Source organism: Heterocephalus glaber, unplaced genomic scaffold (assembly GCF_053883595.1).
Source record: "Heterocephalus glaber isolate CG9 unplaced genomic scaffold, H.glaber_assembly_v1.0 deba00001600, whole genome shotgun sequence".
NCBI classification, from domain to species: domain Eukaryota; kingdom Metazoa; phylum Chordata; class Mammalia; order Rodentia; family Bathyergidae; genus Heterocephalus; species Heterocephalus glaber.
The window spans coordinates 12,884,176-12,911,013 of NW_028258372.1; the positions used below are offsets into that span (position 1 = coordinate 12,884,176).

Below are 26,838 nucleotides of genomic sequence, written 5' to 3' on the forward strand. Positions count from 1 at the left end.
ACTTATGTCCAAATACATTGTTGTATACATTAAATATCTACAGCTTTTTGTATGCCAGTTATACCTCAGTAATGTAGTTAAAATACATATATATAGCTGAACCTACTCAGTAAAAGTTTCAGATTAATACCTTACTATATATAGACCTTTTCTAACAAATATAACTGTATAGTAATAGAACAGACAGCTTCTTGGGCTACCTGTCAATGCAGATGGAGAAATAGAGAACAAAACGACCATCTCTTAAAGTGGCTGTAGAGAAAGTTCTTGCATCAATCAATGCATTACATTAGAATCTGATCACAAGAATAGGTAATAAGGTATTCATGATGCTGCCATGTCTGCTCAGAATGTTATTAAGTTGCTTTGGTAGGAGAAAGTTCTATTAAAAAACAAATAACAACAACAAAAACCCTCTTCCAACATTTATGAGTAAAGTCTCACGAGAAGTCAGAGCATCTTTTAAAAAACAAACCTGGCTCAGGGGATTTAGCTCAGTGGTGCTGCCGCCTGCCTCACAAGCCAAGGTCTGGAGTTCGATTCCCAGCCAAAAAAAAAAAAAAAAAAAAAAAAAAACCTGGATACATCTACAGCATTTTACAGGAATCTTTTATTTTCTTTGAAATTCTGTAGATTTGTAACAAACACCTGGCACAATGTGTTGATTATGTAGAATCTTTTATTTTATACTTGCATTCTTTGATGTATGAGTTCTTGTTTTTGTTTTTCGTTTTGGTACTGGGGATCGAACTCGGGTCCTTGCGCTTGCGCAGCAGATGGTGAAACCACTGAGCTAAATCCCTGGCCCTGATGTATGAGTTCTAACTATAAAATTTGCTTGTGATATAACTTATAAATCCAGTCTCGTTACATTAATTTTAGCCATTTCTTCAAGTAATCCATAAAATTGGATGCAACATTGTAGACATCTTCTGTGTCTGGAAGCACATAGTGCAGCATTGAGCAGAATCAAAGAGTTGAACAGTGTGGGCCTGGGATTTAGCTCAGTGGTTCTGCCGCCTGCCTCGCAAGTGCAAGGACCAGAGTTTGATCCCGGTACAAAAAAAGAAAAAGAGTTGAATGACAGAAAGAATGTAAGCTGTGCAAGATTTTACAGAGCCAAGCTACCAATACTGTGTCACCTTTACCTGGCCTGTTTATTGAATCTTAGGAACTTATCAGATTATTGAGGGCTCATCATCAGACAAAAAATAAATAGCTAGAGAATTAAGTTATTGTACTTTTACCTCTCTTCTTGAGAAAAGTGTAGGTGCTTTGCTATTTACTATTAATGCGTCTGTGTCTTAAGAATGAACAGAAAGCTGGGTATAGTGGTGTGCACCTGTAATCTCAACACTGAGAGACTGAGGCAGGACGGTTGTAAGTTTGAGACCAGCCTGAGCAGTTAATGACTTAACCAGCCCTGTCTCAAAAAAAAAAAATTTAAAAAAATGAAAAGGGCTGCAAATGTAGCTCTTTGTGGAGGCCCTGGGTTCAGTCCCCATGGGAGGGGGTAATGGGGATGAATGGTTTCCTAGAGTTGTCTCTTATCAGTATGTCTTAGTTACTTTCTCCTTGCTGGGACGCAATACCTGACATCCATACCTTAAATACTCTATACTTTGTAGAGGTTTCAGTCCATAGCTGGCTGACTCCAAGGCAGGGCAGCATGACAATTCATGGCATTGCAGGCTGGAAGCAGAGAGAAATCAAGGGAGGAAGGAGAAAAATAGACCCTTCCAGGCCACGCCCCCATGATCCACTTCCTCCCAACAAGCTTCACCTCCCACCATCACATTTAGCTATAAACTCATCAGGGGACTAATGAGCACCATGCCTGCATCATGTCACCTCCCCAAAGTCCCACCAGTGAGCACATGTGGCTTTGGTGGGACACCCAGATAGAAACCATAACCCAGTGTTTGGGTCTCTATTGTTAATATATCTAGAGTCCTTTTCATTTTTCTAAACCCTAGTCTAGATGAACACAGTGAATTTTATATATTTTGTCCTCTTTCACACTACTTCCTTATAATGAAGAAATATGCTAGTTATTGAGTACCTGCTGGGCAGTATGAGGGGTTGCTCTATATGTATAACTTATTAAGTTTTCAGAGCATCTTGGTGAGGTGGGTAACATTGCCATTTTACAGAGGTTAAGAGAGTATTAAGTAGGGCCAGAGGTTTAGCTCAGTGGCACCGTACCTGCCTGGCAAACACAAGGTCCTGAGTTTGATTCCCAGTACCAGGAAATAAAAAGAGAGAGGGAGAGAGAGAGAGAGTACTAAATAATTTACCCCATGTTATACAGCTAGTAAATGTAGCTAAAAGATGGTTAACAAGCAATACCCTATTTTGCTCTTAGAGATATGTTTACTTACGCCTCTTTTTGTTTGTGTGTACTGTGGACAACGAAAACATTCCTACATCTGAGTGCAGGGTGTGTTCCTGCTTTCATAGTGTCCATCACACCTGGCTTTATCTTTGGATACCTACTTTATTTTAGGCTTTTGCAGATTAGAAAGTGTTTCCTTTTCTATCTTTGTAACCACTCCAAATTTTTTTCTCAATGTTCTTAATTATAGGTCTGTAAATTAAGTCAAAGATGATTTTTATTTTACAATGGAACTCTATTTATGTCCTGAACATGTCTGGAAATCATGACACACTTTGGAAGAGCACCCTGGCGTTCCAGACCATAATTAGGATTGTACTGCCAACCACCTGCTTCCAGCCTGCCAAACAATGACACTTCTAATCATTAGACATGACTTTGGGACCATTGCTGACCCTCATTTTTGGTTTTACTGGGTATGGATGAGTTTAGAGTATGCCATCCCAAAATATACCATAACGACAATTCAGGAATATTTTTCAGTGGTGGGGATCAAACTCAGGGCCTTGTACATACAAGACAACCAGTCTACAGCTGAGCTGTATCTCCAGCCCATAATAAAAGGCAGTTGAGAAAGACTAGTCACCAGAAAAGCTCTCTGCCTGAATGCACGGCATTGAATGCTGCTTGTGAAGCACTCCCTACCCCCCTTCCCATGCCAAGAAGAGGTTAGCGGCCGTATCAGTGAAGATGAGATGACACTGAGTTTGCGCGTGGAGTCCACAGAAACAAGCCTTACTAACTGGCTCTAATACTCATTAGTTTCCCTGTATATCTGGCTACCTACAGTTTGTCACCCTAGAAGCTCAAAATTCTTTTCTTTTGTCTGATGACTTCCCTGCAAAATTATTTTTTTTGCTAATATACTGTATAAGCCCAAGTTCTAACCCATCCTCTTTACTGAGTTCTTCCTATGAATTTGCACGCTGCATGTGTTGAACTTCTGTTGGATTTTCTGTTGTCAACCTGTCTTTGGTCAGACTTATTTGTAGCACTCCTCACAGAGAACCTAGGAGGATAAAGAGGAAAAGGTTTTCTCCTTCTATATGTGATTTATCCATATTTTTCATATTGTCTTTAAGTTGCTGTTGAGCTTACTTTTCTATTACATTTTTAAACTACTTAACTCAAAAAAAATTTTTAAAAAATGTTCTAAAGGGGCTGGGGATGTAACTCAGTGGTGCCATGCCTACCTGGCAAGCACAAGGTCCTGAGTTCAATCCCTGGTACCGAGAAAAAAAAAATGTTCTGAGATTTATTGCTGAAGCTCATCAAAAATAAATTATTTAGGACTTGGGAGAAAGAGGAAGAAATACTGAAGTGAGGGTAACTCTCTTGGGACCTCACAAATTCCTAGAATCTATTCATTCATTTTATTCAATGATGTTCCATAAGAGTAATTTTACCTGATATTGATCAACTGTTCTGAAACTCCACCTAAAAATAAGATCAATATTGAAAAATTATGGAAACTTGGAAAGCACAAATGATATATTTTTTGAGCAGCAGCATGGTGAAGAGTTTCAGTAGAGTGTTGGACCACCTATTGTAGTACTATGATAAACAACTAAGTTAGGTAGAAATATTCTAGGCAGTCAGAACTAGGCCCTTGAGGGAGTCTGTGCAGAAGATGAGAATACCTTACAGCCGTGGCTGGAGATGCATCAGCTGAATGCCCAGCCTCAGGATAAAGATAGAATGACCAGGCCTACATGCCTCCCCAATGGATAAATAAGAAATTGAAGATTATACTATAATTGGTATCACCTGGCCCAATAAATTCTAGCTAGATATCAGTCACCCTGGTCCAGGTAATCAGGACCTCCTGATCCATCCTTTCCTGAAAAGATCCTTGTTCTTTCCAGGTATACTTGCTATAGCAGGTGACCTGCTTCCCCATCAGATCAATATTACCTCAGCGGCTGTAATCTTATTGGTTGATCATAGTTTTGACATTATACCCACCTTGTGATTTTGTACCCACCTCATAATTTTGCTTTGTAAAACTTGCCTCTGTGAAGTGAGGTCCACAGTAACCCACTTTCAGGTCCCCTTTTGCCTCTCAGGGGCTCTCTCTCTCTCAATAAACTTTTCCTACTCTTAACCTCCCTTGTTCCTTAGAATTCATTCTTTGATTCTGAGGAACATGAACTCAGCATTTCTGACATCTAGCAGGTTGGGAGTATATTTTTTCCCTATATCAAAACTTTCACATGCCATCTGTAAAAATGTACCTAAATATTTCAAACTTGATTTGCTCATTAACATATCATTTTAATTATTACATTTAATACTCAGTCCATATGATGTTGACTTCTTTTGAGAGTATCAAAACCATTCACTGTCATTCGCCGTCTGCAAGCACAAGGACCCGAGTTCAATCCCCGGTACCAAAAAAACAAACAAACAAAGAGTATCAAAACCATACCATTAGAGGTCTAAAAATTTTTTAATTTTTACTTTTTATCAGAACCCTTTTAGGCAAGAAATTATTTGTTTCTGGTTCTAAAAAATAACATTCTGCAAATATTTTTTGAGTACAAACATCTCCCCTCCTTTTAAAAAAGTAAACCAGAAAAAAATTCTATAAGTTGAGAAGTCACTGAGGGCTTTCTTTGCAAGTCAAAATGATCCCTTGTTCTTAAATGTGAAGTGTTTATGGAAATGCTTTTCACCTTCACCTAGCAGTATCAGTCTTTTTAAATAGAATCTAAAGCAGATCACCAGTATGTAAACAAGGTGAAAATGGAGCTGCTTTGTATGTGTGAGTGTGTGTGCCTGTGTGAGTAGAATATGGAAGGCCCAAAACCTCTTCCCTCAACTTATAGTCTCCCAGTGCAGCAGAAACTACCCCTACCCTAAGTGACTTGCCAAAGGTTTTTCTCCAAAACTTTAGGGATGGGAAGTTATATAATTATATAAATCCAAGTATATATTTATATATATATATAATATTCAAATCTCCTTTTTCATTTTACAATAAAAAATTTACTTCATATAATTTTTTCTTTTGGTACCAGGGATGGAACTCAGGTCCTTGCACTTGCGAGGCAGGTAGCAGAACCACTGAGCTAAATCCCCGGCCCTACTTCATATAATTTTTAAGAAATTGTTTTGAAAGAAATAATACACGTGACAGCAGTACATAAATATCTCACTTAAGATATTTGTTAACTAATACTTTAAATTTTCATTTTTGAAAGTTTTGTTTTCCTGAGATTTTGGAAAAATGCACTTCCTATTTCTTCCCCTTTAACCCTAAGTTCATAATTTATTTCTTTCACTAGAAAAGCAGAGATATGTCAGGTATTTTCCTATTTGGTTGTTTGCAGATTTGTAGCTTTTACTTGTCAGAGTAGGAAGCTAAGACTCAAGTAAAACTGCTCTGGCCTTTGGCCCTAATTAGTCTTCAAACCATGCTAAAACTTTATGAAGATACTAAACTAGTGTTTATGAGACCAACTAAGGAACTGCAGACCCAAATGCTGAACATGAATTGATTCATTGTTAGGGTAACAGAGCCTGACCCTAAAAGTGATCTTGTCTTTTTGCCTTCATTTGGTTACAATTGATTATTCACATCAAAGAAATTTCTGTAACACTTTAGCATAAAGGCTGTAAAATTTTAAAGTATAGATAATTCCTAATGTTAGCTACATTACTAGGTAGGGATTAATTTTATTAGAGATTATCAAGACAATGTTTTAAACAACTGTTATCAGGTTCCATGACAAAGTTATTTTTGCTTTGAGAATCTCAGCCTTAGTAGTTTCTTAAATAGATACTCAATTTTATATTATAGACTTTTGTTTTATCATTAGTGTGTGTTTATAAAAATTTTTACTTTTAAATGTGGCCAGCCTTCCCAGAGGGCTGAAATGCTCCTGTACATCCTGGCATTGCGAAAAGTTGTTATTATTGCATGAACACTTCAACATGAGAGTGTGTTACTTCTTGGATGCCCAATCCTAGCTCTTCTAGTCATGTTCTATCATTTTACACTAACACCTCTCTTGTGTAGAGATTTCAGTAATCTGACAAGGATTGGAGCTTCCCACTTTAAACATACAGAATTAGATCAGACTTTTATCTGATCTCCTTGTTAGAAAGCAAGAGTGAACAGGGTCAGCCTTTTAGATGGCTGTCTGATTTTTCTGTGAGCATCACATGTTGAAGAAGCTAGTTCATCTGTCAGTGGGTTTAGAATTCAACAGCATAAGCTGTCAGGCTAACACTAATTGAAAGTGGTCTAGGAGGAGGAAGTGCTTCTATCCAGCAGCTCACTATTGGCTTCTTATTACAACATTCTCCCCCCCGCCCCCAGACACACACTGCATGCTCATTCACCTACCTCCTCCTCTTCCCTCCCCTTTCTTTCTTACCCCTTCATTACTGATTCACAGCAAGAGGCAGCACAGTAGCAGCAGCAGCGGCGGCAGCAGCAGCAGCAGCGCTGCTTGTCACGAATCAAGGATTGCAATGAGCTCATCCTTTTCTCCTTGCAGCTTCACAACTGCGCCGGCTTCCTGGCTCCTGCTGCCGCTGTCGGCTCATACACAGATACACACACACACACACACACACACTGTGATAGTCACGCTCTTGCACACACACATACCACACACTTTATGTGCTAGATCCTTATAAGCAGCTAGTCTGTTTTTCCACATGCATCTGAACCCTCCTGCATCATTCTTGGCCATTTTCTTGCATTTGATTGCTTTTGCCATTTTTTATTTAGATCAGCATTTGATTTCATTTTTATTTTTCAATCTGCTTTGGGGCTCTTGCACAGTGGATAATTTAGCCCAAATGTCTTTCTTGTGGAGACATTAGCTGACAATTGCCACCACACACTATCCTGTGCATTCTCCTGGGGAGATAATAAGCCTGGCTTCCCTCCTACTGCAATCCTTATACTGTGGATAAAAGACCCAGCTTTCTCATTCTGGATACCTACTTACTGCTCATGGAAGAAGGGGTGCCCTGCCCAGCCCCAGCTGCTAAGCTCACACCTCCTGTCAAAAAGTCCCAGGACATGCACGACGAGAGGAGCAAGCTGGTGAATGAGTATGCATGCCGAGTGCTGGAACTTCTGGGGATGGGGCATCGTCTGTTTGTGCCTCGGCTTCTGGCGGTGAGACTGTTTTTCATTGAACTTCATTTGTAGAGAATCTGCTATCCTCTGTGAGAATGTGTCCCTGGAGGGGTCTTGTGATCTGTTTTCTTCTCCTTCTCCCCTTTCTATCAAGAAGGAAGGGCTGAGTGGCCACTGCTGTGTGGCTCCTTTGGAGCCCAGTCCATGCCACTCCTTAATTGGCTAGAAGGAATCATGGCTCTTTTCTCAGAGACCAGGGTCATATTAGTGGCATTATCTCTGTGGCAGGGAAGGAAAGGAAAACAGTTTTTTTTTTTCTTCTGGCCAGCTAAGCTCAGCAATAAAGCAGAATATGCAAGTGCTTGATGCAGGTGTTCTGTTATTTACATCTCCAAAGTGTTAAATTTTACAACAGATAAAGTCACTTACCTAGACTATGTCCAGCTTGTTTTCTAACCTCTCCTTTTGATTGCTAATTAGAATTTTTTTTAGTAGGGAATTGTGCTACCTATAAATCCTTAGATGGGAAATTGTGTTTTTCTCTCCTGAAATGATTGAACTGTATATCTATAAAACAGTTTAAACCATCTGGATCTGTGGTATGAATATGGGAAGTCTGGCTTGCTTCTTGATTTCCTGAACAAGAGAAAAATCAGGCTTCCTCATTTCCTACCAAGGGTTAAAATTAAATACCCACAATCACTGTTGCAGGGTTTCTCTTTAGTGGTTTGAGAACTATACCTACCAACTATTCTACAATATAATTGGGCTGTAGTAGTCCTATACCATTATTTGGTAATTGAGCAAGAAATATTTAGCTTTGTTATACAGAATAGTGTTTAGTACCATTGCAGACCATTTCCCCATCATGCTTATCTCAGAGTCAAGTCTTTTTCAGTGCAATATTTACTTGACTGAATTTAACTCTTTTTCTCTCATGTATCTTCCTGCAGTGAATTTTATTTGTTTATAATTATACTTGGAACTATTAATTCAGTTTTCATATATGTATTTACATGTTAATATAATCTCTTCTGTATACCCTTAACAGACATGTTAGGTAGCCAGGTATATAAGGAATTTTCCAGCCTAAAAAAACTGTGTTTTTCACTGTAAGACAAAGTTAGGTGCAATGTTCAGCATGCAATTATGGGGAGGTTATCTGAAATACAGTTCCTTTCCATTTAAGGAATAATAATAATTTTTTAAAAGCTTGTTACGTATGTTGTCATGCCTAGGTGAAATCGTTGCTTCCCTGAATCACGTTTGCTTATTAATAAAGGAGAAAAATGAAGAGTCATGCTTTATTAGAAAGTAGTTTTTAAAGGAAAAATAAGCATTTAATTCAGGGATTTTTATACTTTGATGTCTGCAAACATTTCAATACATTCTCTGAATCTTTGAGCAATCAGGTTTACTGTAATATATTTCTGCATCTTAAAGACTACTCAACTTTGTGACTCAAGAACTTGTACTGGTAACTTTCCAGTCATCTGGTGCTGCCTCTCTAAGGTATTTACATTTTGAATTTTTTGAAGGAAAACAAATTAATATCTAAGAATATTTTATGCCTAAATCTCCATTTGAGAGGAATTTAGACTGCCCCTACTTAAAAATAATCACCAATAAAATCTATAGGGAGTAGGGTTCATAAGCTTAAGATGTTTGGAAGGTCATATATATCTGTATGTTGCAGTTGTACAAAGTCTGATTGCCAAGTTAGGTATCTGAGGTGGTACATCCCTCAGGTTGTTGTGAACTCTGTCAGAGCCTAGGTAATAGTGCCATTTGCAGTGCATGCATACAGCATATGCCAAGTTGTCCGTGAGACCATTTGAAAACCTCCACCCTTGTCATACACAGTTACACATGAAAGATTATTGCTAGAACCAGTGTATTCTAAATTTTAGGAAATCACTTGCCCCTTTAATTAATACCCATATTAAGGAAAAAGGCAGAGGTCGGGGATTTAGCTCAGTGGTTCCGCCGCCTGCCTCGCAAGCACAAGGTCCCGAGTTCGATTCCCGGTACCAAAAAAATAAAAGAAGTCAAAATTAGTGTTGGCTATAGTTTTAAAACTGATGCTCTAGGCATTTTCCATGGTAGGTCCAAAGAACTTCCAGGCCAAGGAATGTTGATACATAGGTATGTATTTATATCTGTATTGGCAGATGCTCTAGCTGCCCCTTTAGTTGCCATGGTTTTTATCTTTTTCCCTTCTGCTTGTCTCCCCCTTTCCCTCCTCTCCCCTCCCCTCTGCTTCTCTTCTTCTTTTTTGGTACTGGGAATTGAATCCAGGACTTTCTCACCGAACTACATCCCCAGCCCTTTGTAGTTTATTTGGAGATAGGGTCTCACTAAGTCACTAAATTGAGACTGGGCTCAAACCTGTGACCCTCCTGCCTCAGCTTCCCAAAGTTTTGGGATTAAGGTGTGTGTCAACACACCTGGCTTTATGGTTGTAATTTTTAAACAAAATGGGGTAAAATAACAGGAGACAAAGTATGTCTTGTCCTTTTACCTGTGTTGCTAACAGCTTTAAGGATTGATCACTGAAGAGAGATCACAATTTTCAAAAAAAGTTAAAAACCAAATCAGAGGTTGTCATGTATGTTTCTAATGCCTTCAAAATCCAAAATTCAATTTTTATATTAAAATAAGTCCTAGATCTACTCCCTAATTTGCATTATATAAATTTTAGCTTTATAATACTAGGTACACTTGAAGTAGAGCCTTTATAAATTTTTGGACCACATTTATGTTGATGTCTATCATGTGCCAGGCAATTTGCTTAACTGATTTTACAGAAGAAAGTGCAAAGGATACTTACAGTAATATCTTACTCCCATATTCCCTCTGGTTATTTCTTCCTACCTACTTGAAAGGAAATAGAGGTCTTATTTACATGTCTTTAACTGTGCAGGTAGTCTTCTATATAATTGTATTCCAATGAAATAATAAGTAGTGTTAACGTATTTCAGATCATTTAAAAGAATTTTTCAGAAAGTTTGCCTGACAAAAGGTAGATGTTGGTAGAGCTACTAATTTTCAGTAGTTCTCCTTTATTCTTGTTTAAAAGGTGGTAGAGCTTTTTATTGCACAAGAGAAGAAAACATGATTTTGTTTATTAAAATATCCCTAGTTCTTGTCTGTATTACCTTTTGACTAATGCTACTTAACAAATAATGTTGTAAAAGTAATTGTGTTTTTGTTATTTTATTTTTTTCCTTGGCCATATTTTGAAGACATTATAGAAAAGCTTTTTAAGAATTTCCAAGTTGAAGGATAGCATTTCTTGTTCAAATCAATTCTGGCCTGGTGGGAGGCTAGAATTTGTATGGTGAGTACAGATGCATAATGATAATCCAGAGGCCAGCAACAACGTTTGGGTATTTGTTTCTTGAAGTGTTGGTGAGCATTTTAAGAGTACATTTTTAAAACTTGGATCTTATCATCACCAAATCACGCATCAAGCTTCTCTTCATAGCTGGGGGAGGGGTTAATATCCATAACAATTATATTTGTTTTTTTGGTTTTTTTGTTGGCATCGGGGATCAAACTTGGGAGCTTGCACTTACAGGGCCAGGCATCGGAACCACTGAACTAAATCCCTGGCCCCTCCATAACAATTATAAATTTGATTGTAAGTTATCATCTCCATAGCCAACTCTTTAATAATTAGTATGCATAAGAACTGGTAGCCCTGATTAAACCCTTATTTTATTTTCACAGAAGGCACTGTTACTTATGTTTTAGACTAATAATATTACATTAATGCTTGGCATTTGCGTGGCGTATGTATTTAACAAATATGTTTATCATGATTCAAATTTTGTTGAATATAGGTAAGATGTGTGTATGAGGGTAGGGGAAAAGACAAGTATTATAATAATGTTAATTGAGTTTGTCTCTGGGCAGTGTGACCTTATGTTAAACTTTAAAAAAAATTTTTTTCCTGTTTTGGGGACCATGAATATGTAGTCAGAAAAAAAATGTATGAAATGTCCATGTAGACATACATACATATAGGAATTATGATTAAATAACAAAGTGTTCTTTGAAAGAGAAATTTAGGGGCTGGAGGTGTAGCTCAGTGGTAGAGCATGTACCTATTAGCATGAGGGAAGCCCTGTGCACTAAATTCTTAGCACCAAACAAACAGAACCCACATTGCTTTCTGATAAATTCTTAGTGAGCAACCCAAATCTTTGAAGAACAAGAAGTGAATAACCTTCTATTGTAGAGGGGAAAACCTCTTAGATGCAGTAGTCAGAAAATGGAAAGTTATCCTTGTAAGCTTATAATCTGCTTGTGACATTACAAAGATATTGAGTGATACTTAATGACTATGGAAGGCAGGAAATTGGAAAGAAAAGCCCATCAGAACCAAAATAGGACTGCAGGTTGTCTTCTGAAGTACTGGTTAGCAAGGTTTATTTATATATGTTTATTTAATGGCATTCTTTTTTTCCCATTCACAGTGAAATTATGAAATTATTGTATTGTATTATTGAAGTATTGCAGTCCATAAGAAGAATAGAAATTCTTATAACTTAAGCTCCCTTCTTTATGGAATTAAAAATGTCAGTGAGCCCTGGCGTGGTGGCGCCCACCTGTGATCCCAGCACTCAGTAGGCTGAGGCAGGAGGATCATTATGAGTTTGAGGCCAAGCTGGGCTATATAGTGAGTTCAAGGCCAGTGTGGAATACATGGCACGATCCTGTCTCAAAAAATAAAAATAACAAGAACAGAGTACTGTTTTTAATCACTAAAACCAGTATTTGCTAGGCATGATTCACTAGACACTTATAATGGCAGCTACTTGGGAGGGTGAAACAGGAGGAGGGTCACTAGTTTAAAGCTAGCATGGCAATTTAGAGGGACCCTATCTCAAAATAATTAAAAGGCTGAGGATGTGACTCAGTGGTAGGGTGCTTGTCTGCCGTGTGCAAGGCTGTAGGCTCAATCCCCAGTACTGCAGTCAACCAATATCAATATCTGAGCATATTTGAGCAACACATAGACAATTTATCAAACTATCATTTTTTATATGTTTTGGGTTTGGTGTTTTTTTGGTACCAGGGATCGAACTCAGGACCTTGCGCTTGTAAGGCAGGCAGCAGAACCACTGAGCTAAATCCCCGGCCCATTTTTTATGTTTTAGAGCTCACAAAATACACACATTTACCTTAACTTACTCTATCCTCAAATACTTAAGAATGAACATATTCCCATTTAAAAAAATGGGAATTATGCAATACCATGAGTTAGCCAGAGGTGGAATTAAAATAAATTTATTCCAATCTTTGCCTCGTTTGAGTACCTTAACAGCCCAAGTACTTTCCAGAGGCTGAGGTTAAAGAGTTGAATAAGTTGACATTTCCATGCTTAGTATACCTTGCTACTCCATGGTTGTCGGAGTTTTTCTCTTGGGCTTGACCGAGTTAGTTGGGCCACCTGTGTCAACTGGAACATTGTCCACACCAACAGTGTCTTGGAAGGAACAACCCCCTGATACTCTGGGTTTGGTTGCCCAGACACTCAGCCTGAGGTAGTTCCATACAATCCTCATGGGGTGCCTTGGGCTGCACCTCTCCCAGAACTGTGTCCTTCTCTCAGCAGGATTGCTGCTTACCTGGTCATTCCTGCCTGACTAGAGGTCTAGTGTATGAGGATGCAGAATTCCTCATCCTTGATCCCGGTCTTGCTGCTTTTGTATGAACTGAAAGGCTGGACTTGAATTTAGGCCTTGGGTAGAATTAGAAAACTGGGTAACCACACTACTGACTTCATGAAAGAGATTGCCCCCCATCATTTGGGGGACTGTTTCCAGGTAACTAGAGGTACTGAAAATAGAAGTCAGAGGCCTTTGAGTAGTCAGAAAATAGAAATACTATTTTGTTTTGTTTTTCAGTTGCATTTATTAGCAATGATATTGAACTTTTTCCAAATACATATTGATCCAATGACTTTTTTAAGGGTCCAGAAACAGCAATTAATCTCTCTTTTTTTTCCACCAATAAGTTTATTGGTACATTTTAGGTATAAAATACATTTACATACCTCATTGGGATCTTGTACATGTGTATCTTGGTTCTTATTTTGTTCCCCCTTCCCCTGCCCTCCCCTCACCCCCTCCACCCCTCCACACTTGCGAAGATCCTTTTGCCATTTTTTTCCCTTTCTCATATTTTTTCCTTTCCCCTCCCCCCCACTCCCCTGCTCCCCCCCCAGACCTTTACTTCCTATTACACAATATCAATTACACATTTTTAAAATTAAAATATCAAGACCTAGGAGACATTACCACAGATTTTACAGAATTTAAAAGGATATAGAAAGGATATTACAAAAATCTTTTTTGAAATAAATTCGACAACTTCTAAGAAGGACCTTGGAAGACAAATTAATGAAACTAACTCTGGAGGAAATATAAAATTTGAATAGCACCTATTAAAGAAAGTATATTCCTAGCTTGAAAACCTACCTATATGATAACAACAGGCTCATATACATTTTAACTGATAAATTATATCAAACATTTAAAGCAGGAAAAAAAAGGAACACTTCTCCCCTCATTTTAGGAAATCAACATTGTGCTAATCCTAAAACTGGATAAAGAAAATAGAAGAAAAAGATATGAACATAGATAGAAATTTATTTAACAAAACAAACTATTAGAAGTCAGATCTGGCAGTATGTAGAAAGTAGTTTTCTTATAAGGATGGCAGTGTTGGTTCAGCATTGGAAGATCCACACCCAAAAGTCGTAATTTTAACAGAGGAAAGGAAAAATTCATATGATCCTGTCACTAGTTGTAGAAAAAGTATTGAACTAAATTCTACAGCTGTTCATGGTAAAAGCTATCAGGAGACTAGAAGTAGAACAGAACCTTCTCAACAGATTAAAGACATGTACTCCATACTTCCAGTGAGAACACCTTATATGAATGGAGAAGATACAATACTTTTTCCCTAAGGTGGGGAACAAGGGCAGATATGCTTACTCTTTTATCTGTCCATTAAACTTTGAAACCTAGGCCTAACCAAAATAGTCTGGCAATAAAATGACACAATTAGGATAGGATTGGTAAGGTAGAAGTAAAATCTTTATATATAGATGAAATGATCATCTACAGAGAATATACTAAGAAATCTCTAGGAGCCCCTAGAACTTGTATTTGAATTTAGCAGGATTAGAAAACACAAGGTATATATAAAAATTCAGGTCTGTGTATACTTGCTATAAATGAAGAATTGGATATTGAAATTTAAAAGTTATGTAGGAGTACAAAGGACCTAGAAAAGTTAAAAACAAACAAACAAACAGTGTTGGAAGACATTTAGTACCTAATTTTAAGACTTCTTCTAAAGCTACAGTAATCAAGGCAGTGTTGGTGTAAGGAAAGACATATAGATCATTGGAATAAAACAGAGAATCCAGAAATAGAACCACACATATATGGTCCACTGAGTTTTGAAAGATTATTTAACATTAGCATTTTATAGAATATAAACTCAATTCAAGAGCAGAGGAAAACAGTGTTTTCAGCAAATGACACTAGAACACCTGGTATCCATATATAAAAAATTAACCTCAACCCTTTATTTCCATTCATAAAAATAACTTGAAGGGATCTATGAACCTAAATATGAAAGCCTAAAAGTATAAAACTTTAAGAAGAAATTATAAGGGAAAATATTTATGAATTTAGGGTAGGCAAGAACTACCTAGGATACAAAAAACATGATGTATAAAAGAAAAAAATTGATAAATGAGATTCCATCAACATTTAGAACTTTAAATGACATCATTAAAATGAAAAGTAGTCCTTAAACAGACCATATTTACAATGCATATAACCTATGACCCGAATATATAAAGAACTCTTACAGCTCATTGATAGACAACCCAATTTAAGAGTAGACACAAGAAGATGATAAATAGCCAGTACAGCACCAGGAAAGGTGTGCAACTCTAGAATCAGAAAAATACTAATCAGTACAATAACAAGATTGAATTATACACTCATTAGGGAAATGAAGTTAAAAGTTTTAAAAGCCTTGTCATGACTTTTTCTTTTTGTTGGATTCTGCCCCTTTGCGTTTCAGTTGTGACGCCCAATGGATTCATTCGGCTGGGCTTCCTGGGGTTGTGATCTTCATTGTCTTTTCCTAGGGTATTGTCTAAAATGTTTTGGAGTGCTGGTTTGGTATTCATGAAGTTCCTGAGGTGCTCTTTATCATGAAAGTATCTTATTTCTCCATCAATTTTGAAAGATAGTTTTGCAGGGTACATCAATCTGAGATGGAGGCTGTTTTCCTTTAGGGCTTGAAATACATCACTCCAAGCTCTTCTTGCCTTGAGGGTTTGCATTGAGAAGTCTGCTGTGATTCTGATGGGCTTTCCTTTATGTGTGATTTGTTTCTTTTCTCTCACTGCTTGTAGAACTTTGTTCTTCTGATGGATTTCTGAAATCCTAACTATTATATTCCTATGTGTAGATTTTTTTTTTGATCAAGGCTAGCTGGAGTCCTATATGCCTCACTTATCTGTATGTCAAGTTCTTTTCCCCTGCTTGGGAAGTTTTCTGCCATCACTTCTGTGAACAGTTATTTTATGTCATCTGCACTCTGTCCTCTTTCTTTATTGACTCCAGTCAGTTTTATGTTATTCTTCTTTGCATCATCTAGCAACTGCTAGATTGATTTCTCATGTTCCCTTACAATTTTAAAGCAATTTTTCTTTTCGTGGTCACTAATTGCAATCTTATCTTCTATATCTGAAATTCTATCCTCACATTGGTTCACTGTACTGCACAGACTTTTGATGGAGTGTTTAATCTCCTGGAAATCTGTTTGCATCTGTTTTATGGATTCCATTTGTTTCGTATGTTGGGATTCCATCATGTTCCTCAGATCCTCTATTTTTTTATCTGTGTCCTCTCTAGATTTATTAATCATGTCTTGCACTATGAGCACAATCTTTGCTGTTATCTGAGTAATTATTTCTGATTTCATTTTTCCCAGCTCCTCTCTTGTTGCCAGTTCAGAGAGTCCAGGTGGTTGAGTATCAGATTGCTCCATCTCGTTTCCCTTTGGGGTTGCTGTAGGTGATCCAGAAGTCTGTTTTTGAGGCTTGTCTACATGTCTTCTCATTTCCACGGGGCGGGGCGGGGGAGGCAGTACATCTTGCGCCCTCATGGCTCACCTTCTCTGCTCTAGGAGTGTGGAATGGCAGCGGGGGAGCCTCATTCCGGGTCCTAGGATTGGCTCACCTTTAGAAATGTTTCACTATAAACTATAGGCAGCCCATCTTGAATTTTTTTCAAACCATTGGAGAGCTTACTATTAGAACCAATATTACGTGCAAAAAAGACAGAGCGGGAATGTAGTATGTTCTATATAAATGATAGCTGGATGCTTTCCCCCTAATGCAGCAGTTGAAATTTCAGTTAGACAGACTTTTTTGAATTTAAATTTTTTCTAGTAATTGACTTTTCCAGCAAAGTCAAAGTCAGTTGGTAGCATCCTAAATGTTTTCTATAGCAATTACTGCTCTCATATCAGAACACCAGAGTATTTGTGATGAGGAAGCAAATTTGAGATGTTCTGAATTTGTTTTGTTTTGTTCCTTACTGCCACTGTTAGGCTAGTTTTAGTTTCTGATTATTAATCTTCTGAACTAAAGGTGGGCCAACGTAGACCCTTGTTAAACTGCCCAATGTTGACATATTCTTTTCTTTTACGTGTTTCTGTTTAAGGGGCAGGGGAGAAGGGAGGACAATGATAGGTATAGCAAAAGTGAGATGAAAGTAGATCTCATTCATTCATTCTGTAACAGATTTTTTTTTAAGGTATTGGGTATCAAACCACGTGCTAGACAAGCACTCTACCACTGAGCTACATCTTCAGTCCTCATTCTGTAACAGATGTTAGTTAAATACCTTCTGTATTCTGAGCATTGTTCTTGATTCTGTGGATACAACAGTGAACAAGACAGGCAAGGGGAAAGGAAAGAAACTTCCTTAGGAGCCAGAAAAGGGGAACAAATATAAAACTGAAAAGTGACTTGGTGGGAATGGCCTGGGGAAAGAATTTAAGTCCTCAGAGGCCTCACTCAGATTTTACTGTTGAACTAAAACCTGGATTATAAAAAATTTCTATCCTTATGAAAATCTGGGCAAAAGAGATTCCAGGCAGAGAAAATTGCCAGGGCAATAGCCTTCAGTTAGGAGTGAATTTGGTAAGTACAGAAACAACAGAGAAAAGGCCCATGCCTGGAGCTAGAGAACAAGGAGGGAGGAGTGGCTCAAGATGCGGCTGGAGGGGAAGCCAGCGCCCTCAGGTCATGAAAGGTTTGGTGGGCCCTGGGAAGGATTCTGGATTTTATTATGAGCACACTGGAAACCTTAGGCTTTACACTGAACAGTGATGTGCTCTTAAGGAGTTTTATCTGGCAGTAAGGAGAGCCGAGTGATAGGAGCAAGAGTGGTTACAGGAAGACCAGCCAGGTTACTGAAGTGGCTCAGTCTGAGAGGTAATAGCTTGGACTAGGATGGTAATAACAAGGCCCTGTTGTAAGTAATTTTTTCTGACTTCCTGTATGCTTTTTCAGTGCAGTCTTTAGGGTTAATTAGCTTTATATTTGAATTCAAATAAAGTAACATTTTGAACTAGCATATAGTTTATGATTTCTATGAACCATTTTTTTAAAATTACTGAAATTTTTGATGAGTACTGACTTAAGAACATCTAATTTCTTTTTGGCTTATTTCTGTGTACTCATTCTATCAAAATTTATAGTATGTAAGCAGGTGTTTGCCAAAAGTTGTATATAGTTGTTTATTAGGATATTTACTGTTTTATTACAAAAACACTACTGCAGAAAAAAACAACAAAATATAAAGAAAAAATAGCATGTGATCTCACTATCCAGATAAACATTTGTTTCTTTTCAGTCATTTTTTTAATGGACAGATATTTCCAAATAGTTACTATTTTTTATTTTTTTTGGTACTGGGGATCAAACTCGGGTCATTGCACTTGCGCAGCAGGCAACGAAACCACTGAGCTAAATCCCCAGCCCTGGTTACTATTTTTTAAAGAAGTAAATTTTCCAAAAAGTTTTTGTACAAGTCAGTAGGTAAGTGGTTTGTTTCATTTACAGTGGACCCTTGACTTACAAACTTGATCGGTTCCTGAGGGCTGGTTGTACCTCAAGTTGGTTGTAAGACAATACAGCTGAGATCTGAATGTTTACCTGGGTACATGTTATAGATAACAAGAGGCAGATGAATCTTCCATTAACCAAATTAACCCAAGTTGTTCATATGTCAAGCTGGTCATAACTTGAGGATCCACTGTACTTTTTCAAAGCATTCTTTAAGGTGTTGGGTCAGTTCCTTATTTTCTTCATTTCAATAGCTGCTGTCATTAGTTGAAAAGCCAACTTTTCCTTAGGTATTTATTACTCTTTGATTGCCTTGTCTGTGTTCTTAGCCACATTTGTAATACTGTGCTTAAAATGTTAATCAAGGTAAAGTCAGATTAATCTGAGAGTTCAATTTTTTTTTTTTTGCCTTGTCTTTGTCTCAGAGCTGTAACTTGGTAAATTTTGGCAGAATTCACCATTATAATTTTCAAGTAATATCAATTAAATGTCAGTTTGCTAATTAATTTAGATTGCTTCTAAGATTATTGTGATTTATTTCAGCTGATAGCACTAGCTTTTGGGGTTTTGTTTTGTTTTGTTTTCATTTTTTTTTTAAGACAAGGTCTTGTTATCTAGTCCAGAGTTCGGGCTAGCCTTGAACCGTGCTGTGTAGCCCAGGCTGACCTCCAACTCCTGATCCTCCTGCCTCACCCCCCACAGTGCTGGGATTATAGGATTATATTAGCCACATCTATTATCTTCTAAATATTAGAAATCTTCTAAAATTTTTTGGCACTAATTTGATCTTAGCTATAAAAGCATGTTAGGGAAAATAGAAATTCCTTTTGAAATGTATTTGTCCTGAAGGCAGGCTAAAATGTAATAATGATTCTTGATTATTTTGCAGACCTCCAAGGAAGATCTTCTACAAGCTGATTTTGAAGGTGCTTTAAAGTTCTTCAGAGTTCAGCTTCCAAAGAGATACAGGGCAGAGGAAAATGCAAGAAGATTGATGGAGCAGGCTTGCAATATTAAAGTAAGATATACGAATTTATATATGATAAAGGTATAATTTGAATGCAGAGTATTATGTGAAACTCCTCTTTTGTATATGTTGCAGGGTTTTGACAATGTTTAAACTAACAATTTTGTATAAACTAGTCTCTTCCAGACTATTTGCTATGCTTTCTACTAGGATTTACAGTAAAAATTGACAGGTTCAGATTGTAACTGGAGCAAGTCAAATATTTATCTAATAGGTAGGGGTCTAGAAAGGGTTGCTGTGCTAGTGGTTTCCAGGACAGCAGACTTAGTATTTAGCTTTTGCCATCTGTTTTAAGATTATTTAGGACAAAGCAAGAAAAGTCAGATTAAGCAATGCTTTCATTTCTCTAAACAACTTGGAAAATTTGAGTCTTGATTCTTATCCCACACCTGCCACATGTGTGTCGATACATTGGTCTATGTCACATGTCTGATAAAACTAAATAAATTTTATAATTTAATTTTAAACTGAAAACTATCTGGAAAGTTTTAGTATTGAGAGAGCACAGTAGGGGAAACCAAGTGGTTTCAAATAGTGGAAACCAAGTGGGTGTGGTGGTGCATGCCTGTAATCTCAGCATGAGGGAGGCTGAGGCAGGGGAATCACTACAAGTTTGAGGCCAGCCTGTGGCTACATAGTGAGTTTAAGGCCAGCCTGAACTATGTAGCGAGACTGTGTTTTTTTTAAAAAAACAAAAAATAGTAGTTGAAACCAATTTATTAATATTAATTCTTATATCTCTGGAATATACTAGGGGATCTTCTTATCTAACCATGACACAAATATAAATTTGTTTCATAAACAGATGGATAGACAAGTTTTATGGACCTTATATTTCTTGCAGATAAAAAACCCAATAAAACAACATAATTTATTTAATAATGAAATGGTGATGAATAGCTGTGAAAAAGAAAAAAAAGGGAAGAGATTGGATTGGTAGTGGAATGGAAGGTTGTGACTCTTGTTAGACAGGTTAGACCTCACTGAGAACATGACTGAGTCACAGGGTTATTCATGGAGACCTCTGGGTTAAGGACATTCCAGCAGATACAACAGCCAGTTCAAAGGCCCTGAGACTTGCTTGTGCCTGGTGAGTTTGAGCAAGAAGGCTAATGTAGCTAGAATGAAGTGAATTAAATCAGAGTAGTAGGAAAGGGAGTTAGAGTGGTTACAAGGAACCAGAAATTGTGGCTGATTGTGATTTAGGCTTTGCTTTGAAGTGGGGGGCCTTGCCGGATTTTGAGGAGAATAGTTTTCAATTTTAATCTATCTTAAAGTAAACTACAAATGTTAGCATAATTCAATGCTGAAAATAAATAACTTTCAGGAAAATAATAGTCTTTCAAATGAACCTTACATTCAAAAAGATCATTTTCCAAGTATGTCAGGAAAAACAGGCCTTTTCAGTCTTCATCCTGAATTATAAACCTTTAAAGCCTTTGAGACCTATTATTTTATTTGGCAGGGCCAACGTCTAAGCCTAAGCCATTCTGAAAGTGTACTGCAGTAGACATGTTGCCTGTGATTGAATTTGTAGGAGGTAAGTTGGAAATTAGGCTTCACCCACTGCTTGTTCCAAAGATGCCAGGGAGGCCTCAACTAAGCTAAAATCAGAAAATATGTTGACCCATCAGACATTACTGTAGTCACTTGGTTGTTTAGTTAAGACCTAAGTGAAAGATGGTTAAAGCACATTTTTCCAGGGAGTCAGCTTTTTATCGAGTATCATTGTTCAGTTTTCACCGTTAGTTAAAAATTCTATTACAGAGCTTCTCAAATTTAGATTTTGGCTTTAAAGATTCTGAATCACCAGGTATTTGAATTTCTTTGTATGACCATATGAACATTTTGTTTTTCCTGGTAAGACAACATATAAGCTTTCATTGGATTCTGAAAGGAAAATCAGTGACTCAGAAAAGCTGGCCTCTATACTGTGGGACAAATCTTAAAATGGTCAAGCAGGGCAGGGGATTTAGCTCAGTGGTGCTGCCGCCTGCCTTGCAAGCACAAGGTCCTGAGTTAGATCCCTGGTACTAAAAAAGAAAATTGTCAAGCAAACTGAACATTTAAAGAATATTAGAGGAGGGCCAGGGATTTAGCTCAGTGGTGCTGCCACCTGCCTCTCAAGTGCAAGGTCCTGAGTTCGATCCCCAGTAAAAAAAAAAGAATATTAGAAGTTATAAATGGGACCTATACACACTCAAGCGCATATAATTCTTGATCTGATTGCCTGATTTTCTGCATATTTCTATATTCTGTGTATTTTTATTTAATATCATTTATATTTTGGTTGGATTTATAAATTAACAGTCTTACTTGTCAAAAACTATCAGTCTTGGCCAGGGATTTAGCTCAGTGGTGCCACTTCCTGCCTCACAAGCACAAGGTCCTGAGTTTGATCCCCAGTACCAAAAAAAAAAACCAAACACAACTATCAGTCTTTAGGTGTTGTATGTGATTTAATTCAATGTTATATACTTCCTTAAAATTCAAATCAGTGCTAGGTATATAGATGATGGAATATTAAAAATTTGAATCTTTCAAACATATTTAATTCATCTAGCTGACATTGCTCTGATAAAAAACAAAAAGATGAATAAGATATAAAAAAGATATAAAAAGATGTATAAGATGATAAATAAGAGTGAAATATTTATAGTTTAGAGCTGTGATGGTGAACCTTTTAGAGCTTTCAGTGATCACTAACAGCTTGTTGTGGCATGCATGCCATAGATTCTCCACCATTGGTTTAGAGTATTATATATGCCTAGGTTTTATAGCCATGTAAACCTTTTCTGAGAGTTACTTTCCAAAGCAAGTCTTTTTGATGCCTCATTTATAATGGACTTTACTATAATAGAAAGTTTATAATTTCTACATTATAAATTTTAAATTTTAAATTTCTACATTTTTGATACATTATCCCAAATAGTCTATTGATAGATCTTCATAATAGAATATTTTGAAATATAAATTACTCTATTTAATTTGTATTTTATTAGTAAAATAACTTGAGCTAAATTAAAACTGCAAAGTCTAACATTTCCCTAAACTTAATAATTTGTTTAAGGAAGATCATTTATTGTGCGCCTGTTTTGTGCCAAGAACTATCTAGAGGAAGTAAGTGCTAAGATGAGACCTGAAGGATTATTTAGAGTGAGTACAGGCAGGCAGAAGGATGGTCCATGCAGAAAATATGTGGAAACCCATAAGTAAGAAAATACGAAGTCTAAGACTTCAATTTAGATTGGAGATTAGGGTGTGCAGAGCAAGAGGGAGTAAGGAGAGTACATAGATTAGAGAGGTAAGCAGGAACCAGCTGTGAGGAGCTGTGTAATCAGTGGCAGGCAGTTTGGATTTATCCTGGGGTGGGGGATTATAGGCACTGAGAGGCTTTGTGTAGACGTCAGAAGTGATCAGATGTATGTTTTAGGAAGGTTATTCTGGCTGCTATGGGACAATGGGTTGGAAGATATACAAGATATTAGTGACAGACCATTTTGGGCACTGTTGCAGTAATCTTAGGTGAGGAATGACCAGAATATTTGCTATGGGGTGGAGAGAGATGGATGAAAAGTATTCAAGAGATAGAATCAACAGATCTTAGTGATTACCAGAGAACATGAAGACAGAGGGAAAGAACCAGTGATAACATTCAGCATTCTACTTAGGCAGTTTGACAGTGATCACATTGAGAAAGGAAATGGACAAAGAAGAACACATTACTTGATGGAATGAGTTAAATTTTGGATATGTTAAGTTTATGGTACATAACCACAAACTCATATAATACCCTCTGCAGATGGATGCCTCATAAAACCTGGGAGAAATGTAGACATTTGAAAGTGATCAGTATTGAAACCATGAGAGCGAGTGTGTTCTTATAGAGGAGCACCTAAAATTAGCAGAGAAAAAAGTTAGAGAGAGACACCTTGACATATATTACATGGGCTAAGTAGAAGCTGTTAGGACTAAGAAGGCAGAGCAAAAGAAACCCAGAAGAATATGAAATGTGAATACTAAAGGAAAGGTATTTGTTTTCAAAAAGAAAGAAGTGTGTGAGGCACTGGAAGAAACAAAAGAAAAAATGGGATAAAATAAAATTTATTAAATAAAAAAAATCTTTTAAAAAATGGAGGAGGAAAAGGAAGAAGGTGGACAAGTGTCATTGGTGCCTGAAGCAGTGTAAGGTATGCAGGAGTGGAAAGTGGAATGTCTTCGATAGTCTTAGTGACAGCATTTTCAGTGGAGTAATGAAGTGTAAGAGCCAATGATTAAACGAATAAGTAGGTGAATAAATGGAGACATAAAAAAGAGACAATTTTTCTAAAAGATTAGCAGGAGGAGAGGATAAAAAATGGAAGAGAAAGCCAGCAAGGTAGATGATAAATGTGAGGGAGGGAAAGAGAGGGAGGCAGGCATGAGGCTAAAATGAATTTCTGGATGATAGGAAAAATGAGTCTTTAAATGCTTAAAAAATTAATACAACTTAATTTCTTCATTGAGCACTTACTATATATCCGGGACTGTGCTAAATCCAGGGAATACAGAGTTGAGCAAAAGCAGAAATGTTCTTTGAGCTCAGAATTTGTAATGCTGTCAGAAAGATGTTAATTAGGTAACCACAGTAATAAATGCATATTTACAGTGACATAAATATTCAAAAGAGATACAATAAGGATATATGAGAGCAAAGAACAAAGGAACCTGATTTTGACTAATGATTTTTTCATTCAGTTCAAATCCTTCTTGAACTGAGAAGATGAGGCATTCCAGACTGAGGGAGCAGCATGTGCAAACTGGTGAGAAAGGAGAGTGTACAGTAAGTTTTAGGAAGTAGGAGAAGGCCAGTGTGGTTTTAGAGTAATGAGGGATGATGCCCACAGGCCAGATCATTTTCATCTGTCAGTAAGAAGGAAAGGCCCATACAAAGAGAAAACATGAAGATTGAAGAAATATATAATAGAGAGAGACCTCTGAGGAGGTAGAGGCTTGTCTCAAAAGAAAGGATTTTTCTTCCATTAGAGCAGGAGAAAATAACCAGAGATGGGATAAAGATAAATGTGTAGTTTAGGGAGGAGGAAATTGAAGATATTCCATTTAAAGTTTTGTTATTTCTGTTAATAAGCAGGATCAAGAATGAAGGGAATGTAGTGGAGAGAGAAGTTTGAAAAACATGGGAAAACATTTGTATTGAACAAAAAAACTGACTGGAAAAATACAAAGGAATAGTTGAGCTATGTTTTTGGAGACCATGAATTTGCCTGGGAAAATCTGCAATGTTTTGTGAGTCTCTCTAGAAATATTCAGCAGTACCAGTATACATGAGGAAAGCAGTTACTTTAACCAGATTTAGGTTTGCCAGCAGGAGACAGAGGAAAGACAATGGCACTGGGCAGAGCTAGTAAACTGTATCTTCAGTAGGTGGTACAAGGGAGGAGAGAGGGAGACCTCCCCAATTTGTAGCTTTTGCCAGTTTTCATGGTGTAAATATTGCCCATGTGGACAATTTTAAGCTACCAATGACTTAATCATATCACATAATTTCTGTTAACAGTCAAGCTGCTGGCTCCAGGGAGATGTCAAGTGATGGATAATGGAGTCTGGTAAAGAAGGTGAAGACAGCTTGGGACTGAGACACACTGCAGGAGGGAGAGGGGAACAAAGAGTTGTTGAACTCCTTGAACAGGAAAAATGGTGGAGGAGAAGATTCAATGACTTGTTTGTAGTTACCCAAGGAAGGAAAAAAAAATATTTTCTTCAAAAATTCTTAAAGACAGTTTTCTGCCACTAAAAGGAAGTACTGTGCTCAAATTTTTCAGTTATCAGCTCAGGTTAATTGGTGGCAGCAAAGCCATGTTAGTCACTGTTTTGGCATTCTTGGTCAGCTCCCATGATCTCCTCACTCCAACATTTCCACCATTACTATCACTTTAATCACCTTACCCAAGCTTCTCAATGCATTGTAACTCGAGGAGGAATAAACAAAGATGGCACAAGCAATGGATAGGGGGAGTGAGGAAGCCCTCTTGTGGCTAAACATAGAATCAAAAACTGGCATCTTCCTACTCTGCTAGAAAAGGTAAGGTAGCCACCAGTGACAAGATGTTGCCATGGTAACTACTTGGTTCAGAAATTCTAAGCGGTGCTCTAGTTCAATTATGTATATACAGTGCTGGACAATTTCCCACACCCTCAGAATGGACAAATACAATTTGATACTACCCTTCACAAATCATGGTTTTAATAGGATCATGGTGAATTCCTTTATCTACAATTTAATATTTTTCCCCTTTAAGGCCTTCATCCAAATTTGTAACCATGGATTTGAATTTATTTGAAAATGACTTTAATTCTAAAGCAAAACTGTAAAGTACATTTCATATTTAAAGCAATTTACTTCTAATTTCATCATGCTTTTTTCCACTTATTGCTAGCTGTTGTTGCTGTGAGCAAGAATCTACTCTTCCAAACAGGCTTTCTTCGAAGTGAAACTACTCAGGAGCTTTTGTTAACTCTATGGATCTAAAATGTGCACCCTTAATTTCATCATTGAAAATGATTTTTTTTATTAAACTGTGTTATATATTCCTTTCCTATAAGAATCTCTATAAATTGACAGTCACAGTTGAGATATTTATCCTAAAGTGTCATGATCTGCTGGGGAAATGTTTATTACGTTATAGGGCATAGAGATATAATCTCTTTTTTTTGGTATTGGAGATCGAACTTGGAACCTTGCGCTTGTGAGGCAGGTGGTGGCACCACTGAGCTGAATCCCTGGCCCGAGATGTAATCATTATTAACAAGTGGTAATGAAGATTTGCCTTTTTTCCCCCTTTGAGACTTCTATTAGCATTCATAATCCTCATTGCACCTCAGATTTGGGGCATTATTTTGTTTTTTCCTAATGAGCAAGGAGCCTGTGTAAATGTTGTTTGTACTCTGAACAGTTGATAAAAGGTGGAGATAGGGCTGGGGATTTAGCTCAGGGGTTTCGCTGCCTGCTGTTCCATCCCTGGTACCCCCCCCAAAAAAAAAAATAGGTGGAGAAGACAAGGCATAGCTCCAGAATCTTGCCCAGTTATCAGGCATTTTCCACGTGTAGGAAACTCAGTGTTGATACTGCTCCTAATCAGCTCTAA

General features: G+C 37.3%; 1 protein-coding gene across 8 annotated transcripts in view; it reads left to right on the forward strand.

Moving 5' to 3' along the window:
- Nucleotides 1-26,838, forward strand: part of Rabgap1l (RAB GTPase activating protein 1 like) — a 725,139-nt gene that overhangs the window by 561,236 nt on the left and 137,065 nt on the right. For 7 of the 8 annotated variants that reach the window (XM_087194125.1, XM_004853402.3, XM_087194130.1 and 4 more), the window contains one exon: nt 19,556-19,684. In XM_087194125.1, the coding sequence (XP_087050251.1) occupies nt 19,556-19,684 (129 nt within the window). Of the gene's footprint in view, nt 1-6,787; nt 7,533-19,555; nt 19,685-26,838 lie in introns of those variants that run through there. The other variant, XM_004853404.4, reaches the window with a different exon arrangement.